Source organism: Cynocephalus volans, chromosome 2 (assembly GCF_027409185.1).
Source record: "Cynocephalus volans isolate mCynVol1 chromosome 2, mCynVol1.pri, whole genome shotgun sequence".
In the NCBI taxonomy this organism is placed as follows: Eukaryota; Metazoa; Chordata; class Mammalia; order Dermoptera; family Cynocephalidae; genus Cynocephalus; species Cynocephalus volans.
In genome coordinates this window covers 163,175,086-163,195,179 of record NC_084461.1, presented here as the reverse complement: position 1 = coordinate 163,195,179, position 20,094 = coordinate 163,175,086, and the positions used below count along the sequence as shown (strand labels likewise).

At 45.7% G+C, this 20,094-nt stretch overlaps 1 protein-coding gene across 1 annotated transcript in view; it reads left to right on the top strand.

Moving 5' to 3' along the window:
• Positions 1-1,803: 1,803 nt before the first annotated feature.
• Positions 1,804-20,094, top strand: part of ST6GAL2 (ST6 beta-galactoside alpha-2,6-sialyltransferase 2) — a 28,802-nt gene continuing 10,511 nt past the window's right edge. The window contains exons 1-4 of the mRNA XM_063088228.1: positions 1,804-2,728; positions 10,615-10,712; positions 12,065-12,166; positions 14,442-14,616. Of these exons, the coding sequence (XP_062944298.1) occupies positions 1,804-2,728; positions 10,615-10,712; positions 12,065-12,166; positions 14,442-14,616 (1,300 nt within the window). The remainder of the gene's footprint in view (positions 2,729-10,614; positions 10,713-12,064; positions 12,167-14,441; positions 14,617-20,094) is intronic.

The window sequence follows — 20,094 nt, the reverse complement described above, 5'->3', positions numbered from 1 at the left end:
CCCCTTGTTCAGCAGGGGAGACACAGACCCCCAAAGAGTCTGTGTCCACCTTTAATCTGCTATAGAGCCACAAAAGAAATGTGGTTTTCTTCCTTTGGCACATCTTTTTCCACCAAAGACATTGCATATCTTCCAGGTGACCACATCAATGTAGATAACACTCATTTTTATTTCAGTTCTTATCTGTTCAAGTAAAAGTGGCAGATGTGGCACTATGGCCACACCTTGCATGCTTTTGTGTTTTAGCAACAGTCAGCCATGCTGGGGAAGGAGAGCGGAGTCTTCCCCGCCAGCTCCCTGGTCAGACTTGCTGAACTGTGTGAATGTCCAATTTCTATTCATGACCTCCTCGTATCCTCTGTTGCCTCCCTGCACTCCTCCAAGCTCCTGTCTTATCTGCCACAAAGTAATCTCCTGGAGGGCCAGGGAACCACCACATCACTCCCTTATAGTCTCAAGTAGCCTGTGGCCCAGACATCCAAGTAGGCACAGGAGGCCCTCCACAGCTGGACGGGCGTAGCTGTCTCGTTAAGTCTTCCCCAGATGGTCTCCCTTCTTCCAACAGCACCACCCAAACACACGCCCATTCATACCTGCAAACACGCAGTCCACCCCAACCACACACACACAGGCTCACATAATTCACATCACTCATTCAACCAGTATTCATTGAAGGTCTGCTTGTGTTCGGCTCTTCACTCACCTTTAAGCTACAGCAAGCTCAATGACTATTCCACAAACATACCTTATATGTTTCCCTTTCTGGAGCTTTGCTTAAGTTCCTGAAGTTAAGGAGCATTTATCAATGTTGTATTGTTTCCCTTAGTACCAAGCACTGTGCTACCCACATAGCAATAGACATTGGTGTGACACCGTACAGAGGAGAGGCTCATTCTCTTTCACTGTGTCTGGTACTTTTCATCTCTGCTTCCTTCATCACCCTTTCTCTGTGGGAGTCCCATCTAGAATCAGCAAACCCTTTCCTCGTCCCCACCCCTCATTCTCTTTCACTGGGTCTGGTACTTTTCATCTCTGCTTCCTTCATCACCCTTTCTCTGTGGGATTCCCAGCTAGAATCAGCAAACCCTTTCCTAATCTCCCATATCTGAAAGTGTAACATACTTCCCTCTAATCCTGCAGTGCTCCTGACAAGGTGAAGTAGGAGGGCCTGACTGAGGGCAGTTGAAGTCAAAAGGCAACTGGCATAACATTTGCCTGCAGCCACAGTCACCAACACAGTGCCATCTGTGGACTGCTGGTGCGTTCCAGGCAGCCTCCCGCCTGGGGAGACCATAAAGACAGGGCGTCACCCCTGAGGAAGGCACAGCACTGCTTCTGTGAAATATACGAGCCTTGAGCCTTTGGGTTCTGATTAGCAGATAAGAGGGCAAACTAGCTTAACTCCCACTTTGCTTCACCAATTGGAACTCTGTAAACGCAGGCGCCAGGGGAGCTTGTTGGGATAGGCGCTGACTAAGTGGATCCCAAGGTGGAAGCCCGTCCACCTGCGTCACCTCACCCTGCAGACTCTCCCCCTGAGACTCTCAGCCGAGATGGTGAGAGCCCTTGTCTTGCAGAGGTGGAGAATAGGGGGTAGATTTGACAACAGAATTTAGCCAAAGCTCCGGGATGATGCTGGTTTCCTGTGCCCCCAGTCCCTACAGAAACACAGCTCAAGCTAGAGTGTCCCCAGTGCGTCTGAGTGGGTGTCCCACGTCTGCTAACTATTGCATCTGGCTATTTTTCAGGTTTGGTCTTCTCCCACCGTTGTAGGACACAAGGTGCTGACCCCAGACACCTGCCATGAAACTGCACTTGAAGCAATGGAGACAACGGATGCTCTTCGGGATATTTGTTTGGGGGCTCCTCTTTTTGGTGATTTTCATCTACTTCACCGACAGCAGCCCTGCTGCACCCGTACCGAGCTCCGTCTCCTTCCTGGAGACCAGGAGGCTCCTGCCCATCCAGGGGAAGCAGCGGGCCATCATGGGCGCCATGCACGAGGCCCCCTCGCCCACCAGCACGGGTGTGAACAAGCTCCTGCCCCCGGGACAGCCGGCCGACCTCCTGCACGCGGGACCTGGCGACCCACAGACGTGGGATGAGTTTGACAATGAAGATTTCTTTTCATCCCAGGTTGGGAGAAAATCTCAAAGTGCTTTCTACCCGGACGACGACGACTACTTTTTTGCTGCAGATCGGCCAGAGTGGCACGCTCAGGGGATGTTGGGATTCCCTGCCCCCCTGCAGCCGGGCCAGCGGGAGGGGACTTTGCCGGCCGGGCAGGTGCAGAGAAGGCGGATGAAGAGGCACCCGAGACCGAGAAGGAGCCACGTGCCGAAGGAGGGCGACGACGGGGACAGGCTGTACTCATCCATGTCCAGGGCCTTCCTGTACCGGCTCTGGAAGGGCAACGTCTCCTCCAGAATGCTGAACCCGCGCCTGCAGAAGGCCATGAAGGACTACCTGAGCGCCAACAAGCACGGCGTGCGCTTCCGCGGGCCGCGGGCGGCGGCGCGGGGCCGGGCCGAGCTGCTGTGCGCGCTGCGGCGGCGGGCGCGCGTGCGGACGCTGGACGGCACCGAGGCGCCCTTCTCGGCGCTGGGCTGGCGGCGGCTGGTGCCCGCCGTGCCCCTCGGCCGGCTGCGCCCCCGCGGCGGCCTGCGCAGCTGCGCCGTCGTCATGTCGGCGGGCGCCATCCTCAACTCCTCCCTGGGCGAGGAAATAGGTGGGTGTCGCGACGCCGGGCTCCCGGCTGGGGCGCGCGGGCTGTGGGGGCTGGTTCTCGTGCGCGCCTGTGTCTCAATGGCGGGGCTGGCTGGGGTCCCTGAGCTGGAGAGTGTCAGGTGCTTTGCCCCGGCGGCTGGGACCGAGTGAGTCTGTCTGGGATCCCAGCAGAGGTACTCTTTGGGGGAATGCTGGGGCAGGGTCTCAGAATTCCTGGGAGAGAGAGAGATTTGCCCCCCAGAGCTGGGTCAGGGGGCCTTGCCCTTCGCCCCGACCTCCTTTCTCCTGCTCCTGCGCACACTTCGTCTCCTGTAGAAACCCTGTTCTGCCTCGATGGGCTCCCAGCCTCATTCCCAAAAGCCTGGCGAGCCCGTCATGTGGGGGAGGAACGAGAGGAGAAGGAAGGAACGCTGGAGAACGCCCAGTTAGAGGTGTCACCTCCAAAGAGAGGGATCCATGAAGATGATTCCACTTACTTACGTGACTGAATCGTCATCCCTCGGCTCTAGGCGAGCCTGACTGCTGCTGCTGAGAACATTGTTGCCATCAGAAAATGAGTTCTGGCCTCCCCACTGTCGGCACAGATCCAACATCTCTGTCACGGACAGTGCACCTAGTGGGGCCCTTCTCTGAGACGGTAAATAACAGGGCCATCCATACCCGAGCTTCCGTCTTCTGTGCCAGACACTCTTCAGATCCGTGTCAGGAGCCCTGGAGCACATGTGTTTCACAGCTCTTGTATCAGGGTTCTCCAGAGAAACAGAGATACAGAATTCAGAGCCACAGACAGAGATTTATGTTAAAGACTTGGCTCAGGCGATTGTGGGGGATGACAAGTCTGAAATCAGCCTGACAGGCAGGAAGCTCAGGCTGGATTTCTATGTTGCATTTCTGAGGCAGAACTCCCTCCTCAGGAGACTTCAGTCTTGGTTCCTAAGGCCTTCACCTGGCCGGGTGAGGCCCACTCACACTGTGCAGGGTGATCTGCTTTACTCACAGTCTGCTGATTTAAATGTTAATCCCTTCTAAATAATACCTTCCCAGCAACATCTGGGCTGGCCTTTGACCAAACAGCTGGGTACCCTAACCTAGCCAAGGTGACATGTCACATTATCCATCACAGTTGTCTCCCGGCTTTTAAGTAAAATATTGACACTCTCCCGTGGTTGAGGGTGGCAGGGTAGGGTTGAAGTACATTCCCCTCCCACAGAGTCTAGGCTGTGCACCGGGTAGGCTGGCATTGGCTCTCCACAGCATTCCCCACCCTCACTGGATCTCATCTGCTTCCCCACCTTCCCCAGCCTCTTGCCCCCTCTTGCTGGAGGTGCCCGGGCTGCTGTGTCACTGCTTCTCCCTCAGCAACTCTGGATCCCTTTGCTCCTGGGACTCCCCTCTATGCCCAGGCTAACTGATTGCATTGAAGCGTCGTGAGCAAGCAGCTTGGCCCTTTAGCCTCGTTCATTAATTTAATAAACAAGTGTTTAGCTCCTACTTTGTGCCTGATTCTGTACTAGGTGCAGGAAAACAAATGTGAATCAGACACAGCTTCAGCCTCAAGTCCAGATGGAGCACAGGTCATAACTAGTAGCAGGTCATAACTAGTCTGGAAGGGACATTTAGGGGGCATGCTCCCTCATTACAAAGGAATAATCAGTTCCTGGCTTCATTTTAATCAGATCCTTTAGTTGTTCTGTGTCCTTGAAGATTGGCTGGTGCTCCAGAGCCATCTTGGAACTGGGTGATGTCACTGTAGGCAAGCTCGGAAACCCAGTGCTCAGCCCAGATGTTCTTGGGAATGAGGCTGAATGGAAAATTGTTAAAAAGTTAAGAAAACAAGACAGCAAGTCTGGGCTTGAGGTCTGGGGTCCCTGTGTCCCCATGCTGACATTGCAGCAGGCTCGTAATGCTGTCCATGTGTCTCATAAGCTTGTAACCAAAGCCAGAAGAGAGCAGCCGCAATTTATTACAAAAGAGCAGTGGTTTAGAGGTCCCCAGGGTGAAATAACACCACAGTTCTTTCTCATTTCCGAGGGCCAATATTAATAATGCAGAGAAGGAATTTAAATATTGTAAGCTTTGAAGCAGGCAGTAACTTGCTTCTGGTTTTGTTTTGTGTTAAACACTTCTGCATGGTAGATGCATATTTGGATTGCTCTTGCATGTCTGGGAGAATTTCCTTGCTCTTTATTCCTGCATAAATACCTCTGACCAGAGTCTTGTAAGCTCTATTCAGAGTTTGTGAGAAAGTGAGAAAGACACTGGGAAGTCCATGTTTCTGGGGAACATGAAATGCCAGAGTAATATCTTTGATGGTTTCTAGTATCCAAATTTAACTTATATTGTATGCTCCGATATGAGGCTTCATGATTAGAGTTTGTAGAATCACAACTAAAGAACATGCCTCGACTTTTTTCAAAAATTTTTTTGTTCTGTCTAGGTCCTTTGAATCAGATTTGGTACCTACCATTTTAAGAAAACGTAACCGTAGCATAACTCAATTTGTAAAAACACAAAGTCTTTTATTTTTATGAGCTGGTATCTCATAGGATCAGTATTGTACATGCCGGGTGCTGCCCTTTCTCCTTCCTCCTCGCCCAAGTGTTTACATGCAACCCACATGGTTACTAGCAGCTCTCATAATACAAACAAATTCATGTAGCAGACTCCTTCAGGCAACTTGAAAAATTGGGGCATGCTGTAGCTAAATTCATGTTGGTCCCTAAATATCTACTTGTGAATTGCTAAGTGGAGATCAAAAGACCAAATGTCATGATTTTATGAAAAATTGAGGGCAGAGCTAGAAAGTCCCTGGGGGGGGGGGGGTTCTGTGTTTATGAGCCCACCTCAACTCTGCCCTGAGGCCCCCCCAGGCTGCTGTCCCTGAGTACTCAGCAACTTGTCCCTCCCAGAGGGAGATCTAGTGGCCCTCCTCTTTTCTTACTGGCTGCTCTTGAGCTCCCCCTGGTGTTTGCTCCGTGGGCGATGCAGACACCCCACCCCCCACCCCATTTCTGTTAGACTGTCATAACTTCTAATTGTTTGCGGTTAGAAAAGTGTAGCATTTATAAACACCTCCAGTTTGAATATGTTATTGAACAGCAAACTGAACTGTTTTGGAAACATGGAACATTTTTTCCTAGACTCATGAGATGATCTGTTTTCACCCGTGCTTGTAAGCAATAATAATTTGCTGGTGAGATCACGACCAGCACTCCTGTGGAAACACTGCAGAGAAGAAAGGACTCCTCTGAACTAACAGTAATAGCCTTGATGTAGGAGACCAAGATCTGTGTACTTTTAACTCAAGTTCTGGCAAGTGGGTGGGAAATGGGAGGTAGGGGATAATAGTGAGTAGGGAGTAGGACACATAGCCGTTACTGGAGAGAGCTTGGGATTTGGCATGTCCTGTTATCTTACCTTAAAAATTGCAAGAAAGTAGTTCATGTACTCATTCAACAAGCATTAATTAGTTATTGATCACCAACTCTGTGCCAGATCCTATGCTAGACATAAAGATGAATAAGACCCAGCCCCGATCCTCAATACCCATGGCAGTCTCGTGGGGAAGACAGACTGTGAACAGTCACTTCCAATGTTACGTGGATAGGAGAAGGACAGAGTGGCGTAGACTGACAATAGCATAGGATGGGAATGACAGCAGGATACTAACCTGCCCTGATGGCTGGTGGCTGGGCAGAGAGAGGAGGGTGGGAAAGAGGATCTGAAGAGGCAAATCCAGGCTGAAAGCCGAGCATAATAGGTAGGTGAGACACAGCCTGGTGTTCGGGTGAGAGAGCTGCAGGAGTGCAGGGGCTGGGGGAGGGGAGAGAAGAGTGGCCCTGAAGGCAGGAAGGCAGCTTGCTGAGGTCTCTGCATGCCATTCTATGGAAATTAGACCTCACCTCACAATTGTAATAATAGGTACCACCTCTAGGGAGTTTACTACAGACAAGATCCTGTTCTGAGTGTTTTCTTATGTGTTAGCTGTTAAAAGCCTTTCAACCCTAAGTGATAGATACAGCTGTTTCCCTTTCACAGATAAGGACATGGAGGCACCTGGAGTCACATGGACAGAGTCTGGATTCAAACCCCAGTCTGGAAACTCTAGCTGTCACCCCTGTGCCCATGATGCAGAGACACTGAGATCTTTTAAGCAGGGAGCAGCAGGACAGATCTTCATTTTAGAGAGACCACTCCAGAGCCTGGATTTGAGGGCACAGGGGAAGTCAGCACGTGAGGGTTGCAGGCCAGAGGAGAGACGAGGGTGGCGGGAGTTGAGAGAGATGAGCTTCCCGTTTTGTCCTGATCCCTGACAGGCCACTCCCTAGTGACAAGAGGCTTGCACTCTTGTTTCAGTTTTCATTTTCTGGATCAGCTCTGGAAAGGAGGGGAGGAGATGACGTCTGGGGCCCGAGACAGAGCAGTGACTTCGTGCTGGCCACCTCCTGTCCCAGCAGCTCCTTGGCTCCTCAGAGGGTTTTAATCTTCCTTCAGTGCATGCACTTATCCCGGCTCCATTCTCAAGGTCAACACAGCATGGCTCTGGCCTGGAAATGCCTTCTCCAGAAATGAAGCTTTCGTTTATTCCCCTTGTGCTTGCTGTCTGATCTGTTCCTTACTTTCTAAATATGAATGGACAGCCCAGATCGTTAGGCACATTACCCAGGCTATGATCAGCCACACGCACATTTGCAAAATGTGCCCGTGTGATGGACACGCTCAGCTCGTCCTCTGCCACGTGCTTTCGTCTCACCCCAATCTCACTGCTGTTTGGGAGCCTTCACCAGGTCCAGCACCAGCTTCCATCAGCTCTGCCTCCCTCCTCTTCCACACAGGTGACCTTTTAACTCTTTCAACTAAGACCACTTCCAAAGGAGTTATGCTGCGTTACCTTCCTGTGCCCTGTGAAGTTGTTGGAAGGCTTAGAACACAGCTCCATGTAGCACAACAAGCATTTAAATGCTGTGACATTTTCAAGGGTGCTAAAATTAATTGGGAATTCCTACTCAATTAATTTGAAACGCACCCACACTTGGGACCCGTGGCTTGCTCCCCTTACCTTTAGTTGAGGCTGTGTCTAAGGGGCAGGCAGCGTGTCTGCTTCCCTGGCCTCACTGCCGATTCCCTCTGAGCACCTGCAGTCACCTCCCCATCTGGAGTCTCCTCTCCTCTGCCTTGTCAGAGGGTTGCCCGAGGCCAGCACTTCAAACACTGTCATCTGCTTACCCTTTGGGTCCCCTGGACCCTTTTCAAGGTCCACTTTTTCATAAAACACAATATTTACTTGAAAAAAAAGTCTGACAGACGTACTTTAATTATTCAGACTTGGATACTGGACAGATAATTTCTCACAAAGGGATTAAGCGAGCCTGACACTTTTAGGAACATAACTGATGGTATTTGTTGCCAAGAATAAAATTCAAGCTTTCAGCCAGAAGCATGGAAGCTTCCCATACTTACAAACCGATGAGATCTGTGGTGACATTAGTCAATGTGGTTTCTGATACTTTTTAATGAAACACATCAATATTTGGAAGCTCTGACTAACTTATCGAGCTGAGAGTTTTCAAATGATCATTGCACAATATTACAAAAGTATGCATGGATGAAAGATCCATTTTACAAGCAAGATAAGACTAGTGGATTTTAATGCAACCGTGCAAAAAAAGTTCATCGATATGTTTCAGATTCCACATTGTAACCAACTTTTAAGAAGCTAGCACTTGTGGAGTTTTGATGAAGTATCAAAGTAGAGTATTGACAGTTCCCTAGAAGGACTACTAAAATAGCCCTTCTTTTTTCAACAGTGTTTCTGAGTCTTCATTTACTTCAACTAAAACAACTGTTTCAACAGTTTGAGGGCGGAAGCAGATGTGAGAAACCAACTGTCTTCTAAAAAGCCAGACGTTTAAGAGAGTTGCAAACATTTAAAACAGTGCCAGTCTTCTCACTATTTTTGTTTTGAAGTTATTTTTGTAAAAAAGAAGTTATTGTAAAATAAATCAATAACTATTTAATAATTTTCTTTTTTACCTTGTAGTGTGGTAAATATGGATAGATATAATACACATAAGCAAAAGATCTTTGGGTTGTCAATAATTTTCAAGTGCATAAGGGGGTCCTGAGACCAAAACATGAGATCTACTGCTTTTGGTAATCTAATTTTTCTAGCTTAAATATGATTTGATTTTTTTTGACAAGGCACTATTCAATAAAGAATAAATAATAAAGCACTTTATTACCAAAAAAAGGTACAAACAAGTGCTTGAACTGTGAAGTACTGAATGAGCTCTTAGTTGGAAGTGTTCAGGAATTATGGCAACGTTTATACAAAGCATAGATCCTCTCAAATCTAGAGACTGGTAAATTTTTTTAAGAGTCAGGTAGTAAATATGTTAGGCTTTGTGGACCCCAGGGTCTCTGTCTCCACAAATCAGCCCTGTCGTGTAGACAGTAGGTGCACAATGAGTGTGTCTGTATTGCAGTTCAGCTTTATCTACTGAAACAGGTGATGGCCAGATTTAGCCATCAAATTTGCCAATTCCTACAAAATTCCCCCTAAAAGAACATTGTAGGATTTTTTGATGACATAGCCAGGTACCCTATATCCATTCATTGTGTTCCAAAAGTATATTAATTTTCGTGCTTGAAACTGGAATCTGAATGCATTTGAATTCAGGGCTTGTCAGTAGAGACACCTTTTGCAATGTTGCTATAATAGTGGCATGCATGGAGAGTTCTACTGTCTAGGGAGTAGGAGGAAGACCCCCGTGGAGGGGGTAGCAGGACTCCAGTGAGAAAGGCCAGCGGCTCAGGGTCTTGTGTGGGGTGTGGTCACTCTAAGCACAGCATTGGTGTGTCCACATGGCTGTCTGGTGTATCTGAAATACGTATCCTTACCTCTCCCTCTCTCACAAACAGGCACTGTCCTTGCCCCAAGTTAAACTTGTATTGTGTATGGGATTTTTGACGCTAAAGCCGGCCCTAGAAATCCCCTTATTACTCATTGACTCTGGTTCAGGCTGGTTTCGGGGCATCTCAAGCCCCATGTATGTTCATAGACTGCTTCAGGCCATTCCCACCCTTTTCATCAGGTGACCTGCTTCCCTCTACCTGTCCGCTCCTTGTCATCCTCGGCGCTGTGGGAGCTGTGGGCACCCCCGGGCCTCTCAGCCGGCACCGAGAACTTGGAAACGTCTGGCCTTCAGTGGAATGAAGCGAGACGTGGATTTACGCTTTAGCTCAAGCTCGGTGGACCACAGCCGCCCATGCAGGAGCCTCTGCACTCACTCCCCTGGGGTCTTCTTGGTGCCAGCGGCAGGTGGAGGGCTGCGCGGAGGTCAGGGCTAGTTTTCTTCAGCACTCACCAGCACTCAAAAGCAGTAAGGTGGGATCGAAGGCTGTGGCTGTTACTGGGTGAGAACGCACCGGTCTTCACGAAGGCACCAGCATTAGACACAGTCCCTGCTCACCGTGGCTAGGATCCGGGTCCTGCGGCCACACGCAGCCCCTGCTTCCTAGGACCTTTACCTGCTCCCGCAGAGTCCACCTTCGAGATGTTTCAGAACCTTTGGGAGAATGGCTTCACAAAGCATGTCACTGTAAAGAATGTGAAACCATAACAAGCATCTAAATAGAACTTAGATGGTCCAAGAGCACCAGTAACGGAGTGGGTTTGTGTATATTTCTATGTTGATTCCCCCCCAGCCAACGTCTCGTTCCAAATCTATAGTAAATTATCTTAAAAATATGTATGTATATGGATATCTTAACTTTATTGGTGGCATCTAATTAGTTTCAGGTATTGAAAGATTTACTTTAACATTTTTTCCTAGATAATGTGATTCTACAGAGAAAAAAGTAAGCTTGTCACTTATGTGTTCTTAGATTCTCATGATGCAGTTTTGAGATTTAACTCTGCTCCTACGCGTGGTTATGAGAAAGATGTTGGAAATAAAACCACCATGCGCATCATTAATTCCCAGGTAAGACACATGGAGTGTTCTTGTGGATGTATATTTTGTAGGTAGATAGTTTAACTGGATGAGTGAAGAGAAATTACCTGGTTATTCGTGACCATGATACTTGCTTTTTTTCTATGGGTCCTATAAAGAATTAATGAGGAAAAATGCAGAGAAATGGGAATTTAGATATAATATGAATAGGAAGAAGCGAGTAAATAAGATTAGAAGGAAAAATCAAAGTAGATAAATATACTGATATTTATAATGATAGACTTAGCGTATTGTGTTTTATGAACTGGAAAAGGGCAGTTAAACTTAGAAGAAATCATGTCAATAAGAAAGGCAGGGGATACCGGAGAGAAAATCAAAGATACAAAGTCTGAAGGTCTGTAGTATATTTTTGAAACTTTAGTCTGTAATTTGGAAATTTAAAAAAAGGATAATTGAAAATGAAAATACCTCTTTTCTTCATGTTCTTAAGAATGTCAAAGGTATAGCAAAATTATTCTCACAACAATTTCTAGAGTTTCAAAAATATGTGGTGATGAGTGATTTATGGTGAACTGCTTGCAGAACAAAAGAGTAGCTTTCTGCACAGCGCACCGTGCCAGGCAGCCTGCAACGAGGTAAGAAACAATTACCTTATTTCCTTAAGTCGTATCTAGATGTCGATTATAAAATCCACCATTCATGTAATAACAACTCAGAGAGGAGGAGAGAAACCCCACCAAATTAAAGTACTTATTAATGTCACTTATAAGATATGTCCTAACTTCAGAAACATGTGAAGTTAAAATGTGAAGAAAATACATCTTAGTAATGGTAAAAAAAAAAAAAAAAAAAAAAAAATAGCTGCATCTTAAAATACAGGGAAAGCAGTATGTTATTTTTTTCCAAAGATATAGTTAAAAAAAAAAAAAAAGATGATTGGCAGGTGAGATTGAAGAGTTCATCCAGAACCGGACAGGACCACAGCAGGAGGACCGTGGCTGGCATGCCCGAGGCTCCTGAATGACTGAGTTCATAGCACAATTCTCTCTCCATGTACACATCAGGGCAATTGTAGAAGAGACGGAAGGGCCGGAATTAGCCAGGGAGCTACCCCTTTCAGGAACTGAATTCCATACCACTAGGTATGGGTACAGTGCTGGCAAAAATGTAAGAACTGGTGATTTTTTAAAAACCTTCCTTCCCCAAACAGTCTTTCTGTGCTTCAGCATGTAGGGCCAGCCTCTCTCACTCCCCCAGCGGAAAGCAGAAAATCTGAGCCATTGTTTTCTTGCTCTGGTTCCTCTTCTTAACTTTTATCTCTTTTTAAAATATAATTTGAGAGAACCAAACAATTTTGAAATGGTTTTCCTGTGTGTTTGCAGATTCTGACCAACCCCAACCATCACTTCATGGACAGTTCTTTGTATAAAGATGTTATTTTGGTGGCCTGGGACCCTGCTCCTTATTCTGCAAATCTTAACCTGGTAAGTGTCTCCCTTGGTGTGCCTACTCCAGTGGTCAACAATGCCTGTGACTGATGAATCATGGCAGCGGTCAAGAATTAAGCTTTGACAGACAAAATGAAACTGATCACGGGTACTGATTAAGTACATGTGTGTGCACACCATTTTGCTACCCAGTTGCAGTAGCATTCTTGGTGAGCAGTATCACAGTGTTTTTGTTCTTGAAGATTGGAAAGAAAAAAAAAGTAGAATATCTACATGTTCAGAAATTCCTCACTACACTGAAGGTTGGACTGATTTAAGCTCAATATGGCTCCACTGTGAAAGGGTTATAGCACCTTCCAAGTAGTTGCAAGAACTTTTGAAATAAATTGGAAGTGGTTGGCAAGAAAATCTAAACTTTGTGACTCCACAGCTCATTGCTGTTTAAATGGAGCCCGTCCCAGGCTTTTCTTGAACCTGTCTAATTTCTTGCAATAGAGCTGAAACAAGTTTATTACTAGCCATCGAGATTCAAGCAGATTATATTTGGGACATTCTGGTAAATCATTGTCTGTCTAAACAAGCAGCCAGTTACTTTTGATGAAATCTTGCATGCAAAGCCAGTGTACATGTTTTTTAATGAGGGCTGAGAAAGATGGATGATATTTAGGTTAGCAGAACATGCTGTCGGCTGTGCAAATGAGTGTCTTTGACTTGTTCCGCCATGGCCAGAGAGGATACAACCTTCTTAAGATAAACGCAGGGACAAATCTTGGCTCCTCCAAAGGGTAACTTTCCAAGAGAGTCACCCAGAATAGAATGGGTCCCTTCAGAAGGAGTGCTTGGGTCACTGTTCATCTTGAGATGGAGGATGGACATTTACCTAGCAGGACTGCTAACTGGCTCTTAACCAGGGATACAAATCAAAATCGCTTGGAGAGTACTTTCAGAATCTGTCAGAGTTCCATTTCCAGAAATGTGGGATACAGCCTTGTGCATTTTTTGAGAATGCTCTCTGATTGATTCTCATATGTGCCCTGTACTGAGAATCAAGTATCAGATGGCTGTTTGAACTTCTCAACTTCCTCCCCTGCCCAAGGTTCCCTTGTTTTAAGCTCTGGCAGTTTTCTTGCAGACTGAGAGCTTCTAGCTATTGGACCTTGTTTGTTCCTCTGTTGAAGCATCCAAGCCCAGGGCAAAAGGCTGTCCCCATTCTGCAGATGTGGGCAGTGACAGAGCTAAAACCCAAGTTTCTCAGCCCTTGCTATGGGGCTGGTGCTGCCGTGAGAGGCCCCAGAGGTGGGGGATGGGGAACGCCTCCCCTCTGGCCCCTCATTCCATTTTCTTCCCTCCCAGTGCCACATGGCTTGGGCACTTAATTTGTTAATGATGATCTGGTCCAGTCATTTAAAAAACCTTTTTATACTGGAATATTACTCGGGAATATTAATATGAGGGTACTTCAAAAAGTTTGTGGCAAGATTCATATTGTCTTTTAATTAATTCTTTCTGCAAACTTTTTGTTTGTGGAACCCTGTTTGAAGCCTCTCCCCACACACCCTCTCCAAATTCCATATCATAGTGACACCTGAGACACTTCTGAAGACTTGTAAAAATCAATATTATTATTGGTATTTATACAATAATTTACATAGAATAAGTATAAGTGTACATTTTGATGAGTACTAGCAAATCTATACACTCATGTATTGCCATCACAGTCACCACTAGAACATTTCCATCACCCCAAGGAGCTCTGTTGTCAGTCCATCCTAGTCAATTTTCCCAGCCCCAACCCCAAGCCCTGGTGGCAGTGGTAATATGCCTTCTGTCACTATAGATGAAACTTGGAAAACTTATTTTTCAAATTCACTGATCCAGCCCAGGGGTCAGCAATCTCACAGCCATAGGCCAAATCTGGCTACCCCCTGTCTTTATAAATAAAGATTTATTAGGACACGGCCTGCCCAAACACTGTGTATTTTCTGTGGCAGCTGCCATGCTGCCATGGCAGAGTTGAGCAGCGGCAGCAGAGACTACATGGCCTACAAAGCCTAAAGTGTTTGCTATCTGGCCCTTTGCAGAAAAAAGCCTGCTGACCCTGATCTAGCCCATCTCCCTCATTTTACTAGAGCATAAGGCGTTGTTCCTGTGCATTAGAACCCTGCTGTGTGCTTGTTTCCTCATCCCAGTGAGGAAGTGTCCAAGAAGTGACAAGCCGTGGCCTCCCTCCCCAGCCTGGCTTCCCTGCCTCTAAATATGCCCACCTGGGTGCTGCACTGTCTCCTTTTCACAATGATTTTTTTTTTCTTAGTGGTACAAGAAGCCAGATTACAACCTGTTCACTCCATATATTCAGCATCGTCAGAGAAACCCAAATCAGCCATTTTACATTCTTCATCCTAAGTTTATATGGCAACTGTGGGACATTATCCAGGAGAACACTAAGGAGAAGATTCAGCCAAACCCACCATCTTCTGGTTTCATTGGTAGGTGCATGTTAAGAACTGGAGAGCTTGGGTGGGTGGGCAGGGTGAGGCCTAATACTCAATATACAGTTATGTCATATAGTTAAGAGCAATTAACAGGAGGAAAGTAGATTAACTGAGGAAAAGAGAAACACTCTGTTCTAGTTATCGCTTACTATGTAACAAACTACTGCAAAATTTCAAGGTATAAATAAGAAAACTTTTCTCTTATGATTTTGTGGGTCAGGATGGGCCTGGGTGGTACTTCTGTTCCACGTGGCATCCACAGGGTCACTTCATGGTATCAGGCTGCTTCATCAGATGGCTTCACTCATGTGTCCAGCCCCTTGGCAGGGATGGCTGGAAGTCAGATTCAGCCAAGACTGTTGACCCTGTGCCTGAACCTAGTCTTTCTTTCATAGTGATCTCAAGGTAATTGGACTTCTTAAATGGCAGCTCAGGGATCCTAGGGAGAGGGCTCCAAAAGCCAGGAAGCAGAAGCTGCTGGCTCTTTAAGGCTAACACCTGGAGACTTGAACAGTGTCACGTGTGCTGTTCTGTTGGTCAGAGCAGTTGTGGAGCTCACCAGATTGCAGGGACCCTGCCTCTTGAAGGGAGGGGGGGAGGTGTGTCCAGGAACCTGCATCATCTTCAGTCCCCCACCCACTTCCACTCACATAGCCTATGTGACGCCAGGCTGAGGAGCTAAATGTGTGACCACAGGATAGAGTGCCGTGTTACAGGGTCACTGGTAGGTAGGGACTTCAATGAGACCACCTCCAGTGTCTCATTCAGCTCTCTCAACCAGAGAGTCCACTAGCTCTAATCCAAAAATGGTTTTAGAGAACAAGATAATCACCCTTGGCCTGTTTTTTTTTTTTTTTTGTCTAGGCTTTTATCCTCAAGGTTTGAGGTTTTACCCCCATTTCTTTATCTATGTTTCAGCGTATCACCCCATTATTTCTTTGATTTGACCTGAGTCGGGCAATATTAAGGAATATCTTAGATCCCCTTGACAATATAAAAGGCTGTGATAGAGCCAAAGGATATTGGTTTTGACTATAAGGGACTGTGATGTTCTCTACCCCAGTTCCAAAGAGTTTACAGCCCCACACCTTCCTTGAGCCTCACAGTGGACACATGATTTATAGGTTGGTCATGGACACAGGACACACAATATCCTGAATTGAGGCTTGAATGTTCTGGAGTGGATTTTTGCTATTGTAATAATGTGAAATATTTTGTATAAAATTCAAGAAAAAGTTTACAATATGGTTGCACATTATTTTTCTTAAGCACAGCTTTCCTCCCCTTTAAATTCATGCCTTTGATGTTCTTTTTCTTCAAAACACTCTTTTAAAATCCTTGTTCTTTATCTTTTGTGTACTTGCATAGCATCCAGCTGATTCAGGAAAGAAAGTATAATGCAGTTTGTCAGCAAAGGGTAAACAGGATAGAATAATGCTTAGAATGTGTAATAGGATGTGGCAGAAGTTTAATAAAGTCTTTTTCATGTCATCGCCTTCTCATGAATTCATGTGGCTAATATTTGATTAGAACAAAAGTTTTTAAGCACAGCTGGGGAGGGGCTGTCAGATATACTTATTATTGACATGTAGTTTGAAAGATTCAGGTTAGACAGTCGTAGCTGAGAAAAGTACTTTCCCATGTGTTTTCATTGCAAGAAAGCATGTCACACCGGCCAGCTTCCTTTCACAGCTACTTACTGAGAATTCAGAGCTTTTGGAGCTGTTGACGGCTTCAAGTCCTGTCCTTTTTTACTTGAAGAAGGGGAGTACAGGTTGATGTCACTGCGGGAATGCAGGTTGGGTTGCACAGGCTTGAGTTTGCATTCTGCTCTGCTGCTTCTCGCTTTCTGACCTTGGGCAAGTTACTTAATCCTCTGACCCTCAGTACGCTTAAATGAGAAATGGAAATAATAAAGCCTTTCCAAGGATGAGGTAGGTGGCCCATTTGCAATCAGGATTATTTTCTAGCACTGTCCTGCCCAATATGGCAACTGTTAGCCACATGCAACTACTAACGTTTTGATTAATTACAATTAAGTAAGAGGAAAACCTCCACTTGTCAGTCCCACTAGCCCCATTTCAAGTTCTTAGTAGCCACATGCTACTGGTGTCTACCCTACTAGACAGTACAGATAGAGAACATTAAGTCATGTAGGACAGCACTGTTAAGCTTTGCAAATCACCAAAGAATGGAAAACAGTATGTTAGTAAGGAATCATTAACTTCCCAGTGGGCAGGCTTTGTTCTGTGGGTGGGGATAGAGATGCAGTAGAAGACCTGGGCTGACATCATTAAATTCATTTTCTGCTCTTGTGCCTTGACATAACTAAGTGTGTGAGAGCCCTCACCAGGGATAGGTGACAGGGACACCCTGGGTGAGCTCTGGCCAGCCCAACCCTAATGCCCCTGTAGTCTTTACATCTCCTCTTCGATCTTGATCAGAAATAGGCTAAGAGCCAAAGTCTGTCTTATAATTTACCTGACGTCCTTAGATAACAGTAAAATGATGTCACCCACATCCCTGTCTATCTTCCATAAAATTTTAAAAATCAATAAGTGGTTTGGTTGGATTTTTTTTTTTTCTGTGATCGAAAAGTGTTCTGCAAATGTCCCTCATGTTCCAAGGTCCTGTTGAAAAGGCCTTGATGTGTCTCACCCCGCCCCACATCTTCAAATACTCTAACTTCTAATGTCAGTATGCACCGTCCAGTCCTTGCCCCGGATACTTGGGTCAGCAGGGCTGTCCTCATCAGAGGAGACCCGTGGCAGTGTCCCAACTTGCTGCTATCCTAATCCACACAGGGCTCCACTGTAAGTGGAGCAGGATGAATCACTACCTTTACTGACATACTTATCAGGTGTACAGGTGCTCCTCCACTTATGATGGGGTTCCATCTCAAAAAACCATCATAGGTTGAAAATACCCTGTTGAAAATGAATCCAGTACAGCTAGGCTACAGAACATCACAGCTTAGCCTAGCCTACCTTAAATGTGCTCAGAACACATACATTAGCCTACAGTTGGGCAAAATCATCTAACACAAAGCCTATTTTATAGTAAAGTGCTCAATATCTCATTTAATTTATTGAATATTGTACTGAAAGTGAAAAATGTAATGGTTATGTGGGTCTTTGAGGTATGGTTTCTACTGAACGCATATCACATTTGCACCATCACAAAGGTGGGAAATCGTGAGTGGAACCACCATAAGTTGGGACCATCTGACAGGCATGTCTATACCCATGGTTGGTTTTATATTGTCTTTTCTCTTCAGTCTTTTTGGCTGAAACCTTCATCGGTTTTTTTCACATATGGATGCATACATGTGATGCTCATCCACGTGTGGAAACAGTCTCACATGCCATTACCTACATTTCTAAACCCACTGTGTACATTTTCCTTGTTCATGTTTAGGAATCCGCGTGTGTGAAATACAGGGACTCTGAAAGTTGATTATTTTGAACACAAAAGACATTACTTTCTATGGAAATGTATCCAATGGGAATTAGATTCCCAGGGAGATGCACCCGAACCCCTTAAATGTAGTGCTATTGGTGCTGTTCAGAGGCCTTGTTACTGGGGCCTGAACGCATATGGAGGAAGGTGGTGAACAAGGAAGGGGAGAGGCGTCCATTGAGTGGATATTAATTGAGCACTTCCTGTGTGCCAGGCACAGGGCTGGGCCCCAGAGATGTGGTGGTGAGGAAACCAGGCAAGGGTCCTGCTCACCTGGAACTTGCAGTGCAGGGGAGAGGGGTCAGACATAGATAAAATGTAATTGCAATCTGTGATAAGAGCTGTGAAGGGAAACAGGATCCATCAAGGGCTGGGCAGTGCCTGTTTTGCCTATCATTGTGTCCCTGCTCTTAGCTTAGCCCATAGTAGATACAAAAAAATAATGATTTAGTGAATGAATGAATGTTCTAGCTCAGTGATTTTCAAAGTTTAGCATCTGTCAGAATCCTCAGAAGCTTTGTGTATTAGTAGTACACTGCTGCAAAGCAAAACTTAGATACTGAAAAAAACAATAAGCATTTACTATCTCACACAGTTTCCGTGGGTCAGTAATACAGGGGCAGGTTGGCTGGATGGCTCTGGCTTGCAGTCTATCATGAGGTTTCAATCCAGACTCAGGCAGGATGATCCGCTTCCAAAGTGGCTCCCTTGCATGGCCACTGGCAGGAGACCTCAGTTCCTCACCACATGACCCTCTCCACAGGGCTGCTTGGGCATCCTCACAGCATGGCAGCTGGCTTTCCAAGAACAAGGGATCTGAGAGAGAGAAGGAGAAAGCCACAACGTTTTTACGATGTCATAAACTATCACATTTGCTACATTATTTGTTACACAGTCAGCACCAGTGTTGTGGGAGGGAATGACACAAAGGTTTGAGTTGCAGGTGGGCATCATCGGGAGCCAATCTGAAGGGTGGCCACTAGAGCTTTTTAAACCAGATTGCTGGGCCCACCTCCAGAGTTTCTGAGTAGGAGGAGGTTGTGAGAAATTTTTTTCAGGTTCTCAAGTGGTGCTGACACTGCTGGTCCTGGGACCATACTTTCTTTTAGAACCATTCTTTTGGCTTTTACCTTGGAGAGAACTTTAGATATCAAGTCCATAGGTTCTGTACTGATAGATGTACCAGCAAGGTACACGGATTTGGCTCAGTAGGAAGACACAGGATTCTTTAATAACTACTAATTACATGTTTATTGCAACGTTTAAACACAAGTGGAGTAATTATTTTTACTTGTGTTTAGTTAAAACAATATAATATATTACTAAAAATATTGATATCTTTGTGTTTTGAAATTTTGTAGCATTAAATCCTGGATCTAGTATTATTAAATTTATAACTACAAATTCATTTATTATTTTTGTTTCTTTTGAAGACAAATCGATAAAATTTCCTCCCATTACTAATGAACTCATTTTATGTCCTTAAAGCTTTTTGTGAAATGACGTATATAACAACTGACTGTAAATGTCCCTCTTAAAAGTGAATTTTTGTTTCTGTCATGCTGGGACCCAGACCCATACTGATTAATGGGATATACATTTGGAAACCAACAAGCAAGGTCCCAACTCTAATTGATTTCAGGAAACCATCCTCTCAGTAACATTTGGGGAGATGGTTTGGTGCAGTGGACTGATTGTTTGTCCCCCTAAAATTCATATATTGAAATCCTAACCCCCAAGGTATTAGGAGGTGGGGCCCTTGGGAGGTGATGAAGTCATGAAGGCAGAGCCCTCATGGATGGGATTAGTGCCCTTATAAAAGAGACCCCAACAGAGCTCCTTCGCTTCTTGTGCCATGTGAGGACACAGGAAGCAGACAGCCATCAGTGCACAAGGAAGCAGGCCCTCACCAGACACCAAATCTACTGGCACCTTGATCTTGGAATTTCCAACATCAAGAACTGTGAGAAATAAGTTCCTGTTGTTTATGAGCCACCCAGTCTACGGTATTTT